The sequence below is a fragment of the Podarcis bocagei genome, assembly GCF_964188305.1.
Source record: "Podarcis bocagei genome assembly, chromosome: 17".
In the NCBI taxonomy this organism is placed as follows: domain Eukaryota; kingdom Metazoa; phylum Chordata; class Lepidosauria; order Squamata; family Lacertidae; genus Podarcis; species Podarcis bocagei.
The window spans coordinates 35,885,788-35,905,265 of NC_138143.1; the positions used below are offsets into that span (position 1 = coordinate 35,885,788).

The 19,478-nt window shown below is 43.1% G+C and overlaps 1 protein-coding gene and 1 long non-coding RNA gene across 3 annotated transcripts in view; one reads left to right on the forward strand and one right to left on the reverse strand.

The window, feature by feature from the left end:
* Positions 1–17,532, forward strand: part of NCBP1 (nuclear cap binding protein subunit 1) — a 28,570-nt gene extending 11,038 nt beyond the window's left edge. For both annotated transcript variants that reach the window (XM_081176364.1, XM_081176365.1), the window contains 17 exons: positions 580–649; positions 1,536–1,751; positions 2,230–2,327; positions 3,479–3,542; positions 4,556–4,666; positions 5,376–5,440; positions 6,724–6,786; positions 7,188–7,262; positions 7,922–8,025; positions 9,134–9,256; positions 9,680–9,782; positions 10,719–10,812; positions 12,296–12,399; positions 13,224–13,338; positions 14,664–14,807; positions 15,864–15,977; positions 16,837–17,532. In XM_081176364.1, coding sequence (XP_081032490.1) covers positions 580–649; positions 1,536–1,751; positions 2,230–2,327; positions 3,479–3,542; positions 4,556–4,666; positions 5,376–5,440; positions 6,724–6,786; positions 7,188–7,262; positions 7,922–8,025; positions 9,134–9,256; positions 9,680–9,782; positions 10,719–10,812; positions 12,296–12,399; positions 13,224–13,338; positions 14,664–14,807; positions 15,864–15,977; positions 16,837–16,950 — 1,777 coding nt within the window. In that variant the 3' untranslated portion in view covers positions 16,951–17,532. The remainder of the gene's footprint in view (positions 1–579; positions 650–1,535; positions 1,752–2,229; positions 2,328–3,478; positions 3,543–4,555; positions 4,667–5,375; positions 5,441–6,723; positions 6,787–7,187; positions 7,263–7,921; positions 8,026–9,133; positions 9,257–9,679; positions 9,783–10,718; positions 10,813–12,295; positions 12,400–13,223; positions 13,339–14,663; positions 14,808–15,863; positions 15,978–16,836) is intronic.
* Positions 1–19,478, reverse strand: part of LOC308577089 — a 135,589-nt gene that overhangs the window by 36,213 nt on the left and 79,898 nt on the right. The gene's annotated exons all lie outside the window — the stretch shown is intronic.

The following is a 19,478-nucleotide window of genomic DNA, read 5'->3' on the forward strand; positions in this document are numbered from 1 at the left end:
CATGTACAGTGGTGCCTCGCAAGACGAAAAGAATCCGTTCCGTGAGTCTCTTCGTCTTGCGGTTTTTTCGTCTTGCGAAGCAAGCCCATTAGCGGCTTAGCAGATTAGCGCTATTAGCGGGCTTAGCGGATCAGCTGTTAAGCGGCTTAGCGGATCAGCTGTTAAGCGGCTTAGCGGCTTAGGATTAGCTGATAAGTGGCTTAGCGGCTTGGGAAAAGGGGGGGGGGGAAACCCGCAGGAACTCGCAAGACATTTTCGTATCGTAAAGCAAGCCCATAGGAAATTCGTTTTGCAAAGCACCTCAAAAACGGAAAACCCTTTCGTCTAGCGGGTTTTCCGTCTTGCGAGGCATTCGTCTTGCGGAGCACCACTGTAACTTTAAGAGTGTGTGCTCTTAGGTCTTGACTTTTGACTTTCTTTTCAAAAGCCCCAAAAAAGAAAAAGGGGGGGGGGGAACTGAGCTGGGAATTAGATAATTGAGAATGCATACCTAACCATACTCTGGCAACAAGCCCACCCCTCTGTCGATCATACTTGCTTATCTGAGTAACTTTTATATCTCCTCTCACTCTATTTCAGACGGCGTCAAAAGATCCACGTACCAATGCTACAAGTTTGGTCTGCTGATAAACCACATCCACAAGAAGAGGTAAAACGTGACCAGGAGTCTTGAGTACCTGTCACCACATATATCTGAATAATTTTATTTAAAATACATTGTCCTTTGTAGAGCTTGTGGTGTGGTTTACAAGTCCAAGATAAAATACGAATTGAGCGCATTTTAAAAATTAATACATTATAAACCCTGGAAAAATATAAAAGATGTTTTTATCTGGCAACGAGAAGAAATGTTGGCACCCAGTAGGCCTCAAATAAAGTCCTCGGTTTAAAAAAAAAAAAATTGTCATGTGGCACTGTGGGCTGCTGTTTTCAAATCCAAGTCATAACTTACCGTATTTTTGGCTCTATAAGACGCACAAGGCCACAAGACACACCTAGTTTTTGGAGGAGGAAAACAAGAAAAAAAATATTCTGAATCTCAGAAGCCAGAACAGCAAGAAGGATCGCTGCGCAGTGAAAGCAGCAATCCCTCTTGCTGTTCTGGCTTCTGGGATAGCTGTGCAGCCTGTATTCGCTCCATAAGACGCACACACAGTTCCCCTTACTTTTTAGGAGGGAAAAAGTGAGTCTTATAGAGCAAATAATACGGTACTTAAGTGGTTCTTTAGATCAAGGGGGTGGGGCTAAACCGTGGCACTCCAGATGTTGCCAGACTACAAGTCCCATCACCCCTGAGCATGGACTGTGTTGGCTGAGCCTGATGGGAGTTACAGTCAAACCAGTCCTGAAGCCCTACAGGCTAGCCACCTCTGCTTTCCTTCCTGAGGCACTAACAGCAGCAGAGGGCAAAAGGATGTTTGCGGGGATGGATGGAGAGTTGGCTTCCAAGTCGGGCAGTGGAGTGGATGGAAGAAGAAATGCCATTCTGTTGGCAACGGGCGTCTTCCTGCATGATGGGCATTTTTGTTTTTCAGTACTTGGATTGCCTGTGGGCTCAGGTTCAGAAGCTGAAGAAAGACCGCTGGCAAGAAAGGCACATCCCAAGGCCATATCTTGCTTTTGACAACGTCCTCTGCGAGGCACTGCAGCACAATCTGCCTCCCTTCACTCCGCCACCTCACACCGAAGACTCCGTTTACCCGATGCCAAGAGTTATCTTCAGAATGTTTGACTACACTGATGATCCCGAGGTGAGTTGCGTGTACGTACGGGTGGTGGTTAACGGATTGAGAGTTGTGTAGACCAACAGTAGAGGCTTGCAGTAGTCAAGTGATTTCTTCAGGGCATAACCTGTCCCACCCTGCTCATAACAAACAAATATATTTTTGAGACTTTTGTTTCAAAAGTTGCTTTTTGGAGGACATAGGGGGCTACTAAAAAAAAAGAATAAAGAATCTAAAGTTCCCTTGAGGTCATGGAACCGGTTTCACAGTTCTTCGAATCTTGACCTGTTTTTAACAGCAGCAAAATTTATTATGGGGGGAAATACTTTTAAGCTTTTTGAAATTACTTGCAAATGTTAAATCCCCTAGAAACAATAAATTGTATTGTATTGTAACTATTGTCAAAGCTATAGTGCCAGTAATGCAGCCAAACTTTGTCGTTTATTTTGTTTAAAATGGACTTTTATGTTATATCACTTCTGCCAATTCTTAATTCCTTCATCAGGGTCCTGTTATGCCTGGCAGTCATTCCGCTGAAAGATTTGTGATAGAGGAAAATCTTCACTGCATCATTAAATCACACTGGAAAGAAAGGAAGACATGGTAGGAGTTACTTTTCCTGCAGGGCGACTATTAGGAGATCAAAATACCTTTGTTTTCTACCTACCTGGCAGCACTGTTTTCTGAGTGTGGCTAAAGAGCATATTTGCTCGTGAGGTGAGGATGGCTGCAATTCACCGATTCATTTAAAAAGCAGCTTGCCTCTTCATCCAATTTCTATTGTGAAAACCTCAAAGAAACTCTTCAGCTGCATCTGCCTCAAATTTCTGCAAATTGCACTGGAAAAGTTATATTTCACAGTGTCTCCACACAACCTCTTGCCACCACCTAAGCCAGCCCTTTCACAAGTGCAGTATATTACAAACCTTTGATAAGAATAAGATCTATTATCTGACAAAGGGGGGAAAGGGTATCTTTCTGGTCTGGCAGACAGTGACCTACCAAAAACCCAAATGTCTTAAACTTTGAAATGAAACCCTATAAGGAATTCTTCGTAATGAAAAGTGATCAGGATAAAATAGCTCCTGAAATAAAATTTTCAGTTGCCAAGTGGGTGTCTGAAAAGAAACTGAGAAGAAAGGGCCTCCTGGGATACAGTCCCCTGAAAGGACAAAACACTTCTGGGGTTACTCCTTTTTGAGCCATCTCAGATTTAGGCTGGAAGGAGAACTGTCCCTCTAATTTTGACTGCTTTCAAATGCAAAGGTACAACTGAGGAACTGTAAAAATGAAGTGAGTCACTGATGTATCCAGGAGGGAAATGATTTTAGAGTTGGGTAGCTGCAAAGGAACACACTTAGCATCCTAGAGAATTGCTGCTTTCTACTTGGGCGCGAAATGCTGTTTATCAAATTGTGTCTTGACAATAAGTTCACAAAATAATGCTTTCAAAATCCAGACCTCTGTTCTTGCAGTTTCTGTAAATAATGGCACATGGATCTCTCATTCTAGTCAACCAAAGCTTATGGTGGGTTTTGAGGAGATATATACAGATACTTGGAGTCATCTTCAGTTTGCATAGTCCTTTTGCTATGCTTGTGAGTCTTACTGTCACTTTAGTGCCAGCTGCATGTGAATGGATACACATGCATTTAACTGACAGTCTGTTCTTTAGCAAGGCTTCAGTTTGCTTCCTAACTGACCTTTTTCTGTATTTGCATTCTTTGAATCACTGAGTTTACCTTTTCCTCTAGTGCTGCTCAGTTACTGAGCTACCCAGGGAATAACAAGATCCCTCTGAACTACCACATAGTTGAGGTATGCATATCTTTACCATATTTATCTTTTTCCTCTTTCAAAATGCCTTTACTTCCTATGCTGTAAACTCTGTTATAATTTACCCAGACTCATTTGCAAAAAAACCAAAACACCCAACTATGCAGAAAAGGAGGTTGAATCTGCGTCAAACCTCATATATAAATAAATATGTTAAATACTGATGACCTATATCTGGCTAAATTGTTGTTGTTTTATTTACACCCTGTCCATCTGGCTGGGTTTCCCCAGCCACACTGGGAAATTTATAGAATATATAAATGCTGAGGATAGTGGTTAGAGCAATTGACCTAAGGCTACTTTCAAGCCCCAACTCAGCCTTCCAGCTTATTGGGTGCCCTTGGGGTCAGTCCCTCTCGCTCAGCCTACCTTGCCTCACAGGCCAGTGGTGAGGATAAAATGGGGGCATTAGACCTTGGAGGAAAGGCAGGAAATAAATTTAATAAATATGCAAGTTTGTGCATATTTGTGCAAAGTGTTGGTGCTGACCTTTAAAGCCCTAAACGGCCTCGGCCCAGTATACCGGAAGGAGCGTCTCCACCCCCATCATTCAGCCCACACTCAGAGGTCCGGCACTGAGGGCCTTCTGGCAGGTCCTCACTGTGAGAAGTGAGGCTACAGGGAACCAGGCAGAGGGCCTTCTCAGTAGTGGCATCCTACCATCAGATGTTAAGGAAATAAACAACTATCTGTCTTTTAGAAGACATCTGAAGGCAGCCCTGTGTCGGGAAGTTTTTAATGTTTGATGTTTTCCTGTGTTTGATGTTTTAATTTGCTGGAAGCCACCCTGAGTGGCTGGGGCAAGCCAGTCAGATGGGCAGGATATCAATGAATTGTTATTGCTGCTGCTGCTGTTGTTCTTAGAGCATAAGACGGGTCATTTCACCACTATACCCCAGCAGTTGCCAGACTTAATACTAATAATGCCTTCCGATATCAGTTCAGATAAGAGAGGTATACAGTTCATTGTATCTGTGTCATGTTTTTCCCCCCAGGTAATCTTTGCCGAGCTGTTTCAGCTTCCTATTCCACCACACACTGAGGTCATGTACACAACACTTCTTATTGAACTTTGCAAACTTCAGCCCGGCTCCTTACCCCAAGTTGTATCCTTTCTTCTCAACAACTCTGATATCAGTTAGCACATTTTTTGTAGGAAAAAATGTTAATGCATTATGTATAACTGTTCACAGCTGTATTAGAAGTCGGTTGGTTGCCGATGCATGTTATTTTGATGAATCGCTGAAATGAAAGTTGTGACTAAAAGCGTTTTCATTGGTAACCAATCTTATTCATCAGGCAAAAAGAGGAAGGCTACTCAGAAGCGTAATGGTTGTAGCCTGCCCTGAGGCCTATGGGTGAAGGGCAGGTAATGAATTAAAATAACAATTATAATAATTCTACATGGCAAATAAAATATTGCCCTGCCTCTTAAAGTGTCTAAATCCAAGATACAGTGGAACCTCGGCTGTCAAACGTAATCTGTTCCAGAAGACCGTTCGACTTCCGAAACGTTTGACGACCGAGGCACAAAGGGCTGTCAGCAAATTCAGTTGAGAAAATTGAAAAACACGTAGTGGAAGTCATTCGACTTCCAAGGTGCGTTCGAAAATGGAAGCATTTACTTCCGGGTATTCGGCGTTCAGGTTCCCAAATATTTGTCAGCTGAGACGTTCGAGAACCGAAGTTCCACTGTACTTGATTTGAGTCTGATTCCGTAGCCTAGCACCCTAGGTTTGGGCACACACAGTTTCTCTCTTAACAAAGGGAGAGTTAAAGGTTTGTCCATATTATTCCTTAAATGGAATCTTGCAGCTTGCACAAGCCACAGAAATGCTGTACATGCGCTTGGATACAATGAACACTACTTGCATAGACAGGTAAGCAAGTGCACCTACCTTTAGATTTCCAAGAAGTTTGTGAAGCAGGCTTCATCGGATGTCATGGAGCGGTTGGATGCAGAGGAATGGTGGGAGGAATCAACCAAGGGAAGAAGGCTCAGAACCTGGGGTGGGGGGACAACGGTGAGTGGCCAGAGGGAGAAGACTGGGAGGAAGAGGTGTTGGACGCTGAAGAGGTAACAGGGCTTAGTGATCTGGGAGAGTCTGGCAGGGGGAAGTCCAGAATCAGGCAGTAACTGAAGGAGGAGGAGGAGAGTGGAAAGAGGGAGGCCCAGAGGCAGAGATGAGTCAGGCTGGTGAAGAGTTATAGGTGTCTGCCCTCTCCCTGACTCCCAGAACCAGAAGAGGCATGAAAAGGGCAGAGGAGCAATTGGCTGCATGCTGATGCTGTCTCCGATCGCTTCGGGAAAGCACTGGAGAGCAGGGGACTTAAGACGGCAGGGACTTTCAGTCTTGGCAATTGATTGTCATGGAGGAAGGAGGGAATGAGCCGCTCTGCTCACTAGGCCTGAAACTCAACAAAGTCTGTGGAGATCGTGTTTTTGTGCTAATAAAAAGTTAACTCCATTTTTGAGCTGTGTGATTACTGATAGGTGGGTTTCTGTGGCATCAGCTTATTTGAACTGAATAAATTTATAGCTGTTGTTTCCTGTTTTATGGTCACAAGTGATTATCAAAGAGTGGGGGTAGCCAAGTACATCTTAGCTTGGAAGACGAGCCAGGAACACCTGAAAATACGCTTCAAGTATTACATACAAAACTATTATCTGAAGCGTCCATATCTGAACTACAGTGATACCTCTAGTTGCAGACACGATCCATTCCGGGGCGCTATTTGCACCCCGAAAAGTCTGCAACTAGAATGGCGCTTCTGCGCAAGCGCGGAGTGTGATAGATCGCTTCTGCCCATGCGCACGTGGCGAAACCTGGAAATATACACTTCCGTGTTTGCCGCATTCGCAACCCGAAAAACTGCAATGTGAAGCAAATAATTAGCTTGTTTTACTAACTTCAAAGATAATTAGAACTTACAGAAGATCCAGTTATCTGACATCTTTGGGTATTATGCACCTTAATGTTAATTTTTTAAGAGTTCTGTATTTACGTGCGCTTCATAACCAGTATTTCCAAGAATCCATTTCAACAAAATGGGTAGTGACATTCTTTGTAATGGCTAGGATATAGTGTGAATGATGTCACTGTGAATGGCTGTGGTTTGGTCATCTGGGAGTTAGTGAAAGTTTCCTTCTTTTTTCATGAAGGTTCATTAATTGGTTTTCTCACCATTTGAATAATTTTCAATTCCGTTGGAGCTGGGAAGACTGGTAAGTTTATTTCTTGTCAGTTTCTCAATTGCTTTCACATATACTTTTGTAATTTTTCAGTGATTCTTATTATCTCCTTCTGAAATATCCAAAGGGTGCTAAATTCTGCAAATGTCAAATTACAAACATGATATATTTTCAATGATTTCTGTGCAAGACTAGATAGCCCACAGGTATCTGTGGTTTAAAATGTCATTATGTGAAATTATGTAAGCTTTGCTGCCTTAAACTGTAATCCCCAGTACTGTATGAATTTGCTTCCTAGTGGCTCTGACACTGCAGAGAGCCAAAGAAGCACAACATTGAAGGTTGAAGCTTCCTAAATCAGTGCATATTAGACAAATAAGCCTTTATATGCTTCTCTGGGTAATGGCAATTGCACAATTTTGTTCCAATGATAGGTCAGATTGTCTTTCTGAGGACCTTGACAAACCCAGACCTAAATTCGTAAGAGAAGTTTTGGAAAAATGTATGAGGTGAGTGAGGCATCAGAATTGCAGAAGGGGTAGTATTCTTAGCCTATTTTTCCAACTTAATGCAGTTGCTAAAGTGAGGAAGAAATAATATCAGCTCCCACTCCAAACCAATAGTATTTGCTTAGTCTTTGTATGTTTGTCCAGGAATAGGGCACTTACTCATTATGAGTTAAGACATCATCTGGATGGTATTTGTCTCGCTAACAGGAGGGGGAACAGTAGTTGGAAGTATTCTGCTGGGAGAAAATTCAGTAAATAAAAATAGTGCTTTTGAATGAATTTTTAAAATTCTCTCTCCGAGTTTAGATTCCTCAGTTTAATTCCTTGTTTTGTAATGTCTAATGATCAAACAGCAAAAACAAAATTGACTAAATGGAAAACAATTGAGCATACAAATAAATGATCCTAAATAGTTACTGAGAAGTAACTTCTATTCAGACCAGTGGAGCTGACTTCTGTGTAAGGGGCATAATTGTACTTTGGACTATTCCTTTCCTGTTTCAGTGTAAAGCATAGACTTTGATTTTGCCATATCTAGATTTATTATCTGCATTCACTGAGTCTGAGTAAGGGTTCATGCTTGGCTGGGTTTTGTCCATAGACCGGTATCATGATAGGAGTATCACTTCTTCATCTTATGCAAAATCTTTTTTTCCTAGGCTTTCCTACCACCAACGAATAGTGGATATTGTTCCTGCTACGTTTTCAGTCCTAACTCCTGCAAATCCAGCATGTATTTATAAATACGGAGATGAAAGCAACAGTATGTATATGGGTTATGCACTTGCTGCAGTGTTTTCTTTCTATTTTTAAATAGTTGGACTAGTTTTGTTGAATCTGTCTTTGGGGAGCTGGTGTAGTCTAGTGGGTGAGAGGCTGAGCTATGGATTGAGGTGGGGTCCTGGTTCAAATTTGGCCCCTGCCATAGACTCAACAGGCATTCTTGAGCAAGCAACTCTCTCAAAGCTACAACCTCCATCTGCAGTATGAGAATTGTAAGGATTACAAGAGAACTAGGAAATTCTTTAGCACTGTTTGTTTTGTTATACTAATAGCCTGAGCTTCCTCTAAAACAGCCTTTCTCAACCTGTGGGTCCCCAGATGTTGTTGAACTACAACTCCCATCACCCCTAGCTAGCAAAGCCAGATCTCAGGGATGATGGGAGTTGTAGTCCAACAACATCTGGGGACCCACAGGTTGAGAACCGCTGCTCTAAAAGGTCCAGAACAGCCTACAAGCAGCTCCTAATCTACAGTCCAGGTCCACATCTGCTTTGCTTCAACAATATGATAGCAGAAGGTGCCCTTAAAGATGTACAGTCGTACCTTGGTTCTTAAACGTAATCCATTCCGGAAGTCCGTTCGACTTCCAAAATGTTCAGAAACCAAGGTGCAGCTTCCAGTTGGCTGCAGGAGCTTCCTGCACGTAAGCAGAAGCCGCGTTGGATGTTCAACTTCTGAAAAATTTTCGAAAACACTTCCGGGTTTTGGGCATTTGGGAGCCAAAATATCCAAGTACCAAGGCGTTTGTGAACCCAAGGTGCTACTGTATTTGCCAGTTTCCTGCATGACAGTTCAGTTTTTATGTTTGGAGCTCCTCAAAAGAGTTCGAGGAGCCTGGCAAATTGCTGAGCAGAAAACCGGGCCAGCCTATTAGTGTTCAGGCACTCTGGAATGAACAGTGTGTTCATTCTCAACAAGTTTTAAAACTTAACATCTAGGCTGGTGGGAGAAAAAAGGATTGTGAAGTTTGACTTGGTTGTTCATTCTGGAAGTCTGCAAGATGATGGCGTTTCTGCTGTCTTGGCTTTTAGGAGAAAATAGGGCTTTTTTTTAAAAAAAAGTAACTTTGCTTCTTTGTTTATTTGTAGAGTCTCTTCCAGGATACAACGTTGCGCTCTGCTTAAACATCGCCATTAAAAACAAAGCAAGCAACGATGAGATTTTCACTATTTTGAAGGATGTGCCCAACCCTAATCAGGATGATGATGATGGTAAGAACTTCTGATAGCTGTAGTCAGGTGCTCCTAGTTCTTTCCGTATTTAAGCTTATTTCATTGTTCTGTAGAAGTGCTACTTTGCAACGTCATCTTCTCTGAATGCATAGAATTAAACTTAGTTTCCATCATTCAACAAGTGTACAAAATATTAAGGAAACTGGATGACATGAGGTAAAAAAGATGGGTCACTTGATATGGAATGACCCTCCCATGGAGAAAAATTGGGGAAGAAAATGGCTCCTCTTTGGTTTCATGTACACACGCTTAGGCTTAGTTAAACACACAGAGAGATCATACTTGCCTTTGGTTACATAGGCATAGACCTTTTTTTATTAAAAAAAGAAGGCAGAAAAATGTGGGTGCTGAATCAAAGGCTGTCCTGGAAGTACTGACTCAAATGTAACTTTTATTTTCCAGATGAAGGCTTCTCTTTTAATCCTTTAAAAATAGAGGTGTTTGTGCAGACGCTGCTGCATTTGGCCGCAAAGTCATTCAGTCACTCCTTCAGCGCTCTGGGAAGGTAAGTATAACCACAAAGTTGCCAGTGCTATCAATAGCACACTGCTACTGGCTCATATAACCAGTTTTAATTGTTTCTTACTTTATGAAGAGCCTGCCTGGAATTGATTCACAAGGCAGACACTGCCAGACGGTTTTGCGAAAACCTTCAATTAAAGTATTTATCATTATTGTTTACAGTGGTACCTCAGGTTACATACGCTTCAGGTGACATACGCTTCAGGTTACACACTCCGCTAACCCAGAAATAGTGCTTCAGGTTAAGAACTTTGCTTCAGGATGAGAACAGAAATCGTGGTGCGGCGGCAGCAGGAGGCCCCATTAGCTAAAGTGGTGCTTCAGGTTAAGAACAGTTTCAGGTTAAGAACGGACCTCCAGAACGAATTAAGTACTTAAACTGAGGTACCACTGTACTTGTATGGAGAGATGAGAGGCATATTTCTTTTTCTATCATACTATCAGTCAGCTGAACCTATGGGTGCCTTGGTTAGCAGGACTATCTGCCCTTGTGCGGTGCTCCTGGTAACAGACAAGCTATCACTGCTGCGCTATCTTATTTTACCTGTAACCAGCAGGTGGGCTGCGGAGGAGATGCTTGAGATGAGGTGGAGTGTTCCCCCAAATCACCTTGCTGGTTGACAACAGCAAGTGCATGTTGGATCCCTGTGGGAGACTGTCAGAGCTCAGAGTCCTTGCCTCCTCCCATTCTGAAAGAGACTCTGCTCTGTATGAATCAAAATGGAGGGGACAGAATCATCTAGCTTTCTTCTCACCCTCTCAGCCTTCCTTGCCACACAACAGCTGTAGGTCCAAAGTGAGCTGCAGCCCTTGTTCAGCAATCAGCTTTTGAATGTCAGGTCACAGCTGATGAAAGAGCAGGCAATATAACTTTACCCCTTAACGGCCTTTCATTGCTATCTTTCCCTGTTCTGATAAGATTCCGCGAAGTCTTCAAAGCGCTGGCGGAAAGCGATGAAGGGAAGTTGCATGTGCTCAGAGTTACGTATGAAGTGTGGAAGAATCATCCACAGGTGAGAGTGAATGGACTTACAGGTTTTCTCCTTTTTCCACTCATCCAAAAAGTACCTTTAAGTTCCATCGATTGATTTCGGTGTAAAGTCTGTGTGCTGCTGCACCGGGCCCTAAATCAGGCTTCCTCAACCTCGGCCCTCCAGCACTGGTGGAGGAAGAGGAGTGTGCAGCTGCCCCCGCCCCCTCAGGCAGTACGTCCCGCCCCCAGAACGCGCACCAGCCCCCCCGCCTGCTCCCCCCCCCCCGGAGCTGGAGCATGAAGCTCCGCCTCTGCCCTACAGATGTTTTTGGCCTACAACTCCCATGATCCCTAGCTAACAGGACCAGTGGTCAGGGATGATGGGAATTGTAGTCTCGGAACATCTGGAGGGCCGAGGTTGAGAAAGCCTGCCCTAAATCCGTGGGAGATTATTTCAGTGTTGCCTTTCGCTTTCCGCTGCCCGTTTTGCAGTTCACTTTCTCTTGCAGGCTCTGCATTGATTGTACATTAGAATATATCAATGATGCGTTTGGGATAAGATATATGGCTTGGGGAGCAGTGCACAAAGCGTCGGCCGGCCCCCATTCAGCGTGGTAGTGCCAGGAGGCAGGCCACACCCGCAAATAAGCCTTGAATTTTAAAGGTGCTGCTTATTTGCATATGCGGCTTATAGTCGGGTCAATACAGTCATACCTTGGGTTGAAGTAGCTTCGGGATGAGTATTTTCGGGTTGCACTGCAGCGACCCGGAAGTAACGGAGCGCGTTACTTCCGGGTTTCACTGCTCGCGCATGCGCAAATGCTCAAAATGACATCACGCACACACGTGGAAGTGGGTTGCGTTCGCTTCAGGATGTGAACAGGACTCCGGAACGGATACCATTCGCATCCAGAGGTACCACTGTACCTTTTTTGTAGGATTAAACAACATTCCACATGTATTTTCCCTGTAATCTTCACGATAGCTCATTATCACCGCATGCAGCAATGATTCCCAATCTTTGAATAATTAGACAAAGTGCCCTAGACACCTGTTTCTGTACAGCAATTAAGCTGGAATAAACCCTGCATGCAGATTTAACCATTAAAGGTACTATTTTGTTACTTGGAGTGTAGTTTCCTTTAGGTTTAAATTGCAGGCAGCAGGGATAACACAGCTAATATTGCCTCCCAATGCAGAGAATTCTCTCTTAAGTGACACACCTTGAACTCTCTTTTTTGACTCGCACCAAAGCACAGGGAAGTAAGCTCATCTCATGGTTTTGGTTTTGAAACTTTTTTTTATTCTGAATTAAATTTCTAAAATAAAAAGTGTACCATAGCTTTCAAAAATTTAGGAAGCAGCATTAGATTATGCTTCCTGAGTTGTCACTACTATAAGATAGTTGAGCAGGAGAGACAGGGGTGTGCCCTTATTTTGCCTAATCTGTTCTTTTCAGTAGCAGATAAGCACCTGCTTTTGATAAGCTGATCCAGAAACCCTTTGCTTCCCTTTTCACGCAGATGATTGCTGTGCTGGTGGATAAGATGATTCGCACACAGATTGTGGATTGTGCTGCAGTAGCAAACTGGATTTTCTCTCCAGAGCTGGCTCATGATTTCACTAGGTAACTAGATGTAAATCTCCCTCTTCCACCCCCCCCTTTTTTTAATTGTTTGGGTTGTGATTTGAATGATGCTGGCAGCAGATCACCTTTTAACTTTCTCAAAATACTCGCGTTGAGTTAACAGCCTTTCACTCAGCTTTTCAAAACTCACACGAAGAAATTACAGAATTTTTGGTAATTCGACCATTTCTGTTTATGGCAGGCAGCAAAATCCTGGTGCGTTGGGCCCAATTCACACACATTATGCTGCAACAAACCTGGATTTCCCAGAGTGTGTGAATGACAATAGGCCACAGCCAGTGCCAGTTCTTTCTCATGTACATCTACAATGCACTCCAGGTTGCAAACAGAATTGTTACATTCATGCTTGATACTTCAGGAGATGTGGTTTACAGTACAGTCAAACCTCATATCCCAAACGCCGAAAACCCGGAAGTAAATGCTCCAGTTTTCAACCATTTTTTGGAAGCTGGACGTCCAACACGGCTTCCGCTTGAGTGCAGGAAGCTCCTGAAACCAATCAGAAGCCACACCTCAGTTGTTGAACATTTCGGAAGCCGAACAGGCTTCCGGAACAGATTATGTTCGACAACCGAGGTTTTACTGCACGTCTAAGACATCATTTATGAAATGCCCCTTAAAATGAATTGTAGGGAAGATTCATTGATGGTACAGGATGCTTATTCCTAATCCACAGCCTCCTGTATCTTGCAATCAATAGCCAGCTTTACAAGAGAGCATATACGATGTGTGCATTAGCATTATGACTGAAATGAGCCAAAGTATATTGTATGAACTAGAGCATCTGTTTCTTTCTCTGCTAGGTTTTATATCTGGGAAATCTTACACTCAACAATCCGTAAGATGAACAAGCATGTGGTGATGATCCAAAAGGAGCTAGAGGAGGCCAAAGCGAGATTAGCCAAACAGCACAAACGTGTAGGTAACCATTTTCCAAGGCTTTGAAAAGAACGTTACTTGACGTAAAGATGTGTATAAACCAGCAGTACTGTAACTCTTTTCCACCAACAATAAAAACGAAAGAATTGCTATACTGTGTAAAAGTCCAACACTCTGTTTTCAGCAGCCGCCAGCCAGAGGCTTCTGTAAACGTCATCGTGTGTTTGTCTCCATCATCTGATACATTGCCTCTGAAAAATGGGGGAGAGCCTGGCAAATAGCCATTGGTAGACCTCTCTTCCATGGATGTGCCCATTCCTTTTTTTAAAAAGCCATCGAGCAAATAGCAATCACCACATCTTGAGGTAATATGTTGATTATGAGTGTTATGTCTGGCAGACCAAAGGACCAAATTAGGCCGTTACTTTCATTGTGTAGCAAGTAGCTACATCTGAGCTTTTTCTTTATTTAATCTCAGGCACAATTGACTGATTGTGGATCAGGAACACATACAAAAAGTTTACCCCATTCCTTCCTAGCAGCGATCCTGACTAAAATTGCTGCACCCTAGTCTAGCTATGAGGCTTACGTGAGAAGTTCCCATTGATGCCAGTGCAAGCTTTTGTTTTCGTTAAGACTCCTGCCTTGCACACGCTGTTCCCGATGACATTGGCCACCTCTGCAGCTGCAACATTGGGCAGTAGCCAAACCACTCGTTCCATCAGTGCAAGATTTATTTTTGCACAGTACACACATACACCTCTGACACACTCTGTGCATTCTCCCAGATCTGCTCCATGGGGCTGGGGGAAACCCCAGAACAGAGTTAGGGGGCTCAAGGGGAGAGGAAGTTCTGTTGCCCAGCCAAAAGTCCTTGCACTGATAGAAAGTGTGCAGTGAATACTGGCCTAAATTATGCTAGGAATCTACTAGGACATGCAGAGATCAGAAATGCTTGCAGTGACTTGAGTTTCTCATTGTATTGTTTACCACTGTGACAACCCCTGTCCTTTCCCTGAGAACCCCAGAGCAGCTTATATTGGGAATCCCAAGTGGTTTCCTGGGCTGGGTCAGCTTATCTTTACTGTAGATCAATATTTCATGGCTTCAGGCAACACATGCAGCAGTACCTTTTTGTTTTCTTATATCTTACACATTGCATTTATTCTTTTAGTAAATGCTATAGATGCATGCTAAAACCATGACTGTAGCTCACTTCAAGCCGGAAGAGAGAAGCTTTCAGCACTTTGGTGGGACAGGTCTCTATAAACTAAAAAAGGGAATGAACAGAATGTGCCCTAGCTAACCTTTTGGTCTCGGCGCACTTATGATCCCCCTGTTAAATGTTAACTATTCCTCCCCAGCGAGACAGTGATGACGATGACTATGATGACGATCGAAGTAGTGACAGGGAAGATGGACCCCTTGAAGAGCAGATCGAACGCCTGCAAGAAAAAGTTGAATCGGCTCAAAGTGAACAAAAAAACCTCTTCCTTGTAATATTCCAGGTAAATGCAGAAATATTCATTGGCTTTTAGAAAACGGGTTACCCTATTTTTCCGTGTATAACATGACCCTTATTTTGGGGGACCGAAATTTATGAAAATGCGGGAAGACGACCCCCATTTAAAAAAATTATTTTAGAGTAAAGAAAACCTAGTCTTATAGATGGAAAAGTACGGTAATAGAAGATGGGCTGTTAAGTGTTGGGGAAGCTATGAACCTCAGCTTTGCAAAACTTTATAATTTGTATTTTAACCCTTTAAGTTAACCAGTTTTACTGTGGGTGTTTTTGGTGTGAAATTGCTTGAGATATTTTAAGGGAAGCGATTCATAAATGGAACCAAAGAAATGATATGAAAAGTTTCAAGTAGAGGAAGCAATTCCAAGTATTTGGGAACTTGAGGAGGAATTCATTGCAGTGCTAAGTTTAAGTCCCTGAACTCTACTCCTAGTTGTACTAGTACAGGGGTCAGCAAGCATTTTCAGCAGGGGGCCAGTCCACTGTCCCTCAGACCTTGTGGGGGGCCGGACTATATTTTTTTTGGGGGGGGGGGAATAAAAATGAACAAATTTCTATGCCCCACAAATAACCCAGAGATGCATTTTAAATAAAAGGGCACATTCTACTCATGTAAAAACGCGCTGATTCCTGGACTGTCCGTGGACCGGATTTAGAAGGCGATTGGGCTGGATCCGGCCCTCGGGCCTTAGTTTGCCTACCCATGTACTAGCAGAATGGCTTGTGCTGGAGAAGCTCTGGAAGGCGACAGCATGGTCTCATAGCTGTGGTTAAGCAACAGATTGCTGTAGCCCTCATAATGTTGCACAACCAGCTTCAAGAAGTGGAACTATTGTGCTGGCGTGTTCTCACGCTCGTTGAACCCGGGAAAAGATCTCCGGAAATTAGCAATGAATTCTGTGCTAAGTGGCGCTGTTCTGTCATGAAATTTCCATTCTTTAATTCAGAAATACTATTTCTCACATGTCCTCATTCTCTCGTCTTGCCTGTGGACGTTGACTTCCCTGTATTTGAAAGATGTTGCTAATATTGCCCTTTCCAGCGCTTCATTATGATCCTCACGGAGCACTTAGTGCGCTGTGAAACGGGAGGCATTGATGTGATTACACCTTGGTACAAGAACTGCATAGAGAGGCTGCAGCAGATCTTCTTACAGGTAGGTCTCATTCCTTTCCAAAGTCACGAACGTGGTAACTAGAAATTGCATAGAAACGTGGTCACACAGAAATGATAATTCTGCATTTGCAGGTACTTGCTTGAGGTAAATGTTCAGGAGGAAGCTATACTCGGCTGATAGTCCTTATAAATGGGCTTTTTCAAAATCGTTTATACTAGAGGCCAATATAAACCAGAGGCAGGTTTCACTTACTCTTTCTATACAGAAGCACATCTTGCTTGTCTTAAACTGACTGATTGTTCTTGTCACTGTCGAGATTAAGACCAGGGGTCAGCAAACTTTTTTAACAGGGGGCTGGTCCACTGTCCCTCAGACCTTGGTGGGGGGCTGGACTATATTTTGAGGGGGGGGGGATGAACAAATTCCTATGTCCCACAAATAACTCAGAGATGCATTTTAAATAAAAGGACACATTCTACTCATGTAAAAACACCAGGCAGGCCCCACAAATAACCCAGAGATGCATTTTAAATAAAAAGACACATTCTACACACTGATTCCTGGACCGTTCGCGGGCCAGATTGAGGAGGTGATTGGGCCGGATCCGGCACCTGGGCCTTAGTTTGCCTACCCATGATTAAGACTGTCCAGCCCTTCAACCATTTTTTATACTATTCTTCTCCCTGTCTCTGGCTGCACTTCTCGGGTTCTTTTTTTTCCCTTTTTTTAAGTGGAATGACCAGAATTGCAGGCGACATTCTCGGTGTATTTTATCCATTCATAATAAGTTTCTGGTGTTCCTCAGCTGCCGAGTGAAAGCGGGGGGAATGTGCTTTCTCTCACTATGTCCTGCCAAGACCAGTAATGAGTAACTGAGACGGCTCTTTTCTGTCTGCAGCATCACCAGATCATCCATCAGTACATGGTGACATTGGAGAATCTTCTCTTCACAGCAGAATTGGATCATCATATATTGGCTGTATTTCAGCAGTTCTGTGCATTGCAGGCCTGAGAGACTTCGTTTTTGTACAGGACTTAATTGACTTCACCTTTTTAAAACAAAAATGGGAAAATTGATGAGGGAAGAGGAGGAAAGAAGCTTTTAATTGGAAAACAAGCTTGCCGTGCTGTCGTAGATAAGCTACTCGGCACTCAAACGGGGCAGTTCTTTTAGCATTAGAGGCCTAACTCTTGTTTTACGACTGCTAGGTGACTGGGATGGAATAATGTGTGGATTTTTAATTTTGAAATGGTTTGAATGCTGTCTTCATCGTGGCATTTGTTTTGTCCCCTTCTGTTGTTTGTACAAAAATAAAAATAGGGAATAAATAGGATTGGTTACCTTTGCTTGGCCCTTACATAAGAATGAATTCCCTCATTATAATAATGTGAAGCAAGCATCAAGACTTGTGAATCTGAAGAGCAGCTTCCCAGTGAGTAAGATTAAACTCTCTGAGGGACAGGAGCATAGGACATGTGAAATGCTAAACAGGTCAAGCCTCCAGAGTAGCCTAGAGTATATGTTTGTTATCAAAATTAATTTTCATGGTTGTATGAAACATGGTTGAAATACAATCAGAATATGTTTTTTAAATCTGCCTATTGTACTTATTTTGGGTCGCAACGAATAGGTGAAACGTCTATTTGGGTCGCAAACATCCTGTAAGAAATAACTACAATACATAACAATTTCTTAGTGCTTCACATATGTTCTGGATGGAGGGTGGGATGGAGGTTGAGACTCATAGAATCATAGAGTTGGAAGAGACCACAGGGGCCATCGAGTCCAACCCCCTGCCAAGCAGGAAACACCATCAGAGCACTCCTGACATATGGTTGTCAAGCCTCTGCTTAAAGACCTCCAAAATAGGAGACTCCACCACACTCCTTGGCAGCAAATTCCACTGTCGAACAGCTCTTACTGTCAGGAAGTTCTTCCTAATGTTTAGGTGGAATCTTCTTTCTTGTAGTTTGGATCCATTGCTCCGTGTCCGCTTCTCTGGAGCAGCAGAAAACAACCTTTCTCCCTCCTCTATATGACATCCTTTTATATATTTGAACATGGCTATCATATCACCCCTTAACCTCCTCTTCTCCAGGCTAAACATGCCCAGCTCCCTTAGCCGTTCCTCATAAGGCATCGTTTCCAGACCTTTGACCATTTTGGTTGCCCTCCTCTGGACACGTTCCAGTTTGTCAGTGTCCTTCTTGAACTGTGGTGCCCAGAACTGGACATAGTACTCCAGGTGAGGTCTGACCAGAGCAGAATACAGTGGCACTATTACTTCCCTTGATCTAGATGCTATACTCCTATTGATGCAGCCCAGAATTGCATTGGTTTTTTTAGCTGCCGCGTCACACTGTTGGCTCATGTCAAGTTTGTGGTCAACCAAGACTCCTAGATCCTTTTCACATGTACTGCTCTCAAGCCAGGTGTCACCCATCTTGTATTTGTGCCTCTCATTTTTTTTGCCCAAGTGCAATACTTTACATTTCTCCCTGTTAAAGTTCATCTTGTTTGTTTTGGCCCAGTTCTCTAATCTGTCAAGGTCGTTTTGAAGTGTGATCCTGTCCTCTGGGGTGTTAGCCACCCCTCCCAGTTTGGTGTCATCTGCAAATTTGATCAGGATGCCCTTGACTCCTATGACTTCGTAACAGTGGGAAGTGTGGCATTCGCCTACTTAGCAGAAGTTGGCAGCCCAAGCTCTGGAATGTGTTCTGCTCCAGCCACCATTACAGGGTAACTTTCTGAAAAAAGCAAATTGACTGTGAGCTGGACTGGGAAGAACCTTGTCTCCAGACCATCTCACTTTGTGAAGAAGAAAGCAGCCTGGTCTGTAAAATAATAATAATAAATTTTATAAAGCATCGATGCATGTTGTGCATCGTCCTAAATGCTCATTACTTGCTCAGGAATTTGGCCAGGATGAAGTGCTGAGTTAGAAATGCCTTTGCAAGACATCTTGGTCACACCCCTCTTGGCTCTGGGAGAAACAACCTATTCAGATCCACCACAGGGCTTAACTGTATTCCCACATGCCATGAACCTGTCTCTCTGCCCAAGGACTGTGTGAAGAAGACTTGGTTTTTCCGAAGACCTCACATTCTGCAATTCAGTGATACTGTTGTATTTCTCACCTATATCATCTTTGCCATGAACAACTATAAAGGATAGGCAAAACTTGAGAGTGATAGTAAAGACTGGACAGACTACTGTCTCATATTAGAAAGGAGTATTTTAGCAGTCCTAAATTACGGGTCTAAATTAGCTTTTTCCTAATCTTTGACTAACTCAGGAATGGAGTCGGACAAATTAAGACAAGAAACAAAGTATTAGGCTGCATTGAAAAACTGAGATTGCCAGATCCGGATGGTATCTTAAAGGATTCAGAATGAATTTGTGATCTTCTAACAAAATTATGTAACTTGTCTCAGAGGTTTGCCTCCTGAGGCATTCTCACAGGAGTGTACATCAGTATTTGCAGTCCCAAGTGTTGCTAGGTGTTCCTACCTTTCCTCGTTGCACAGAACCATTTCTCT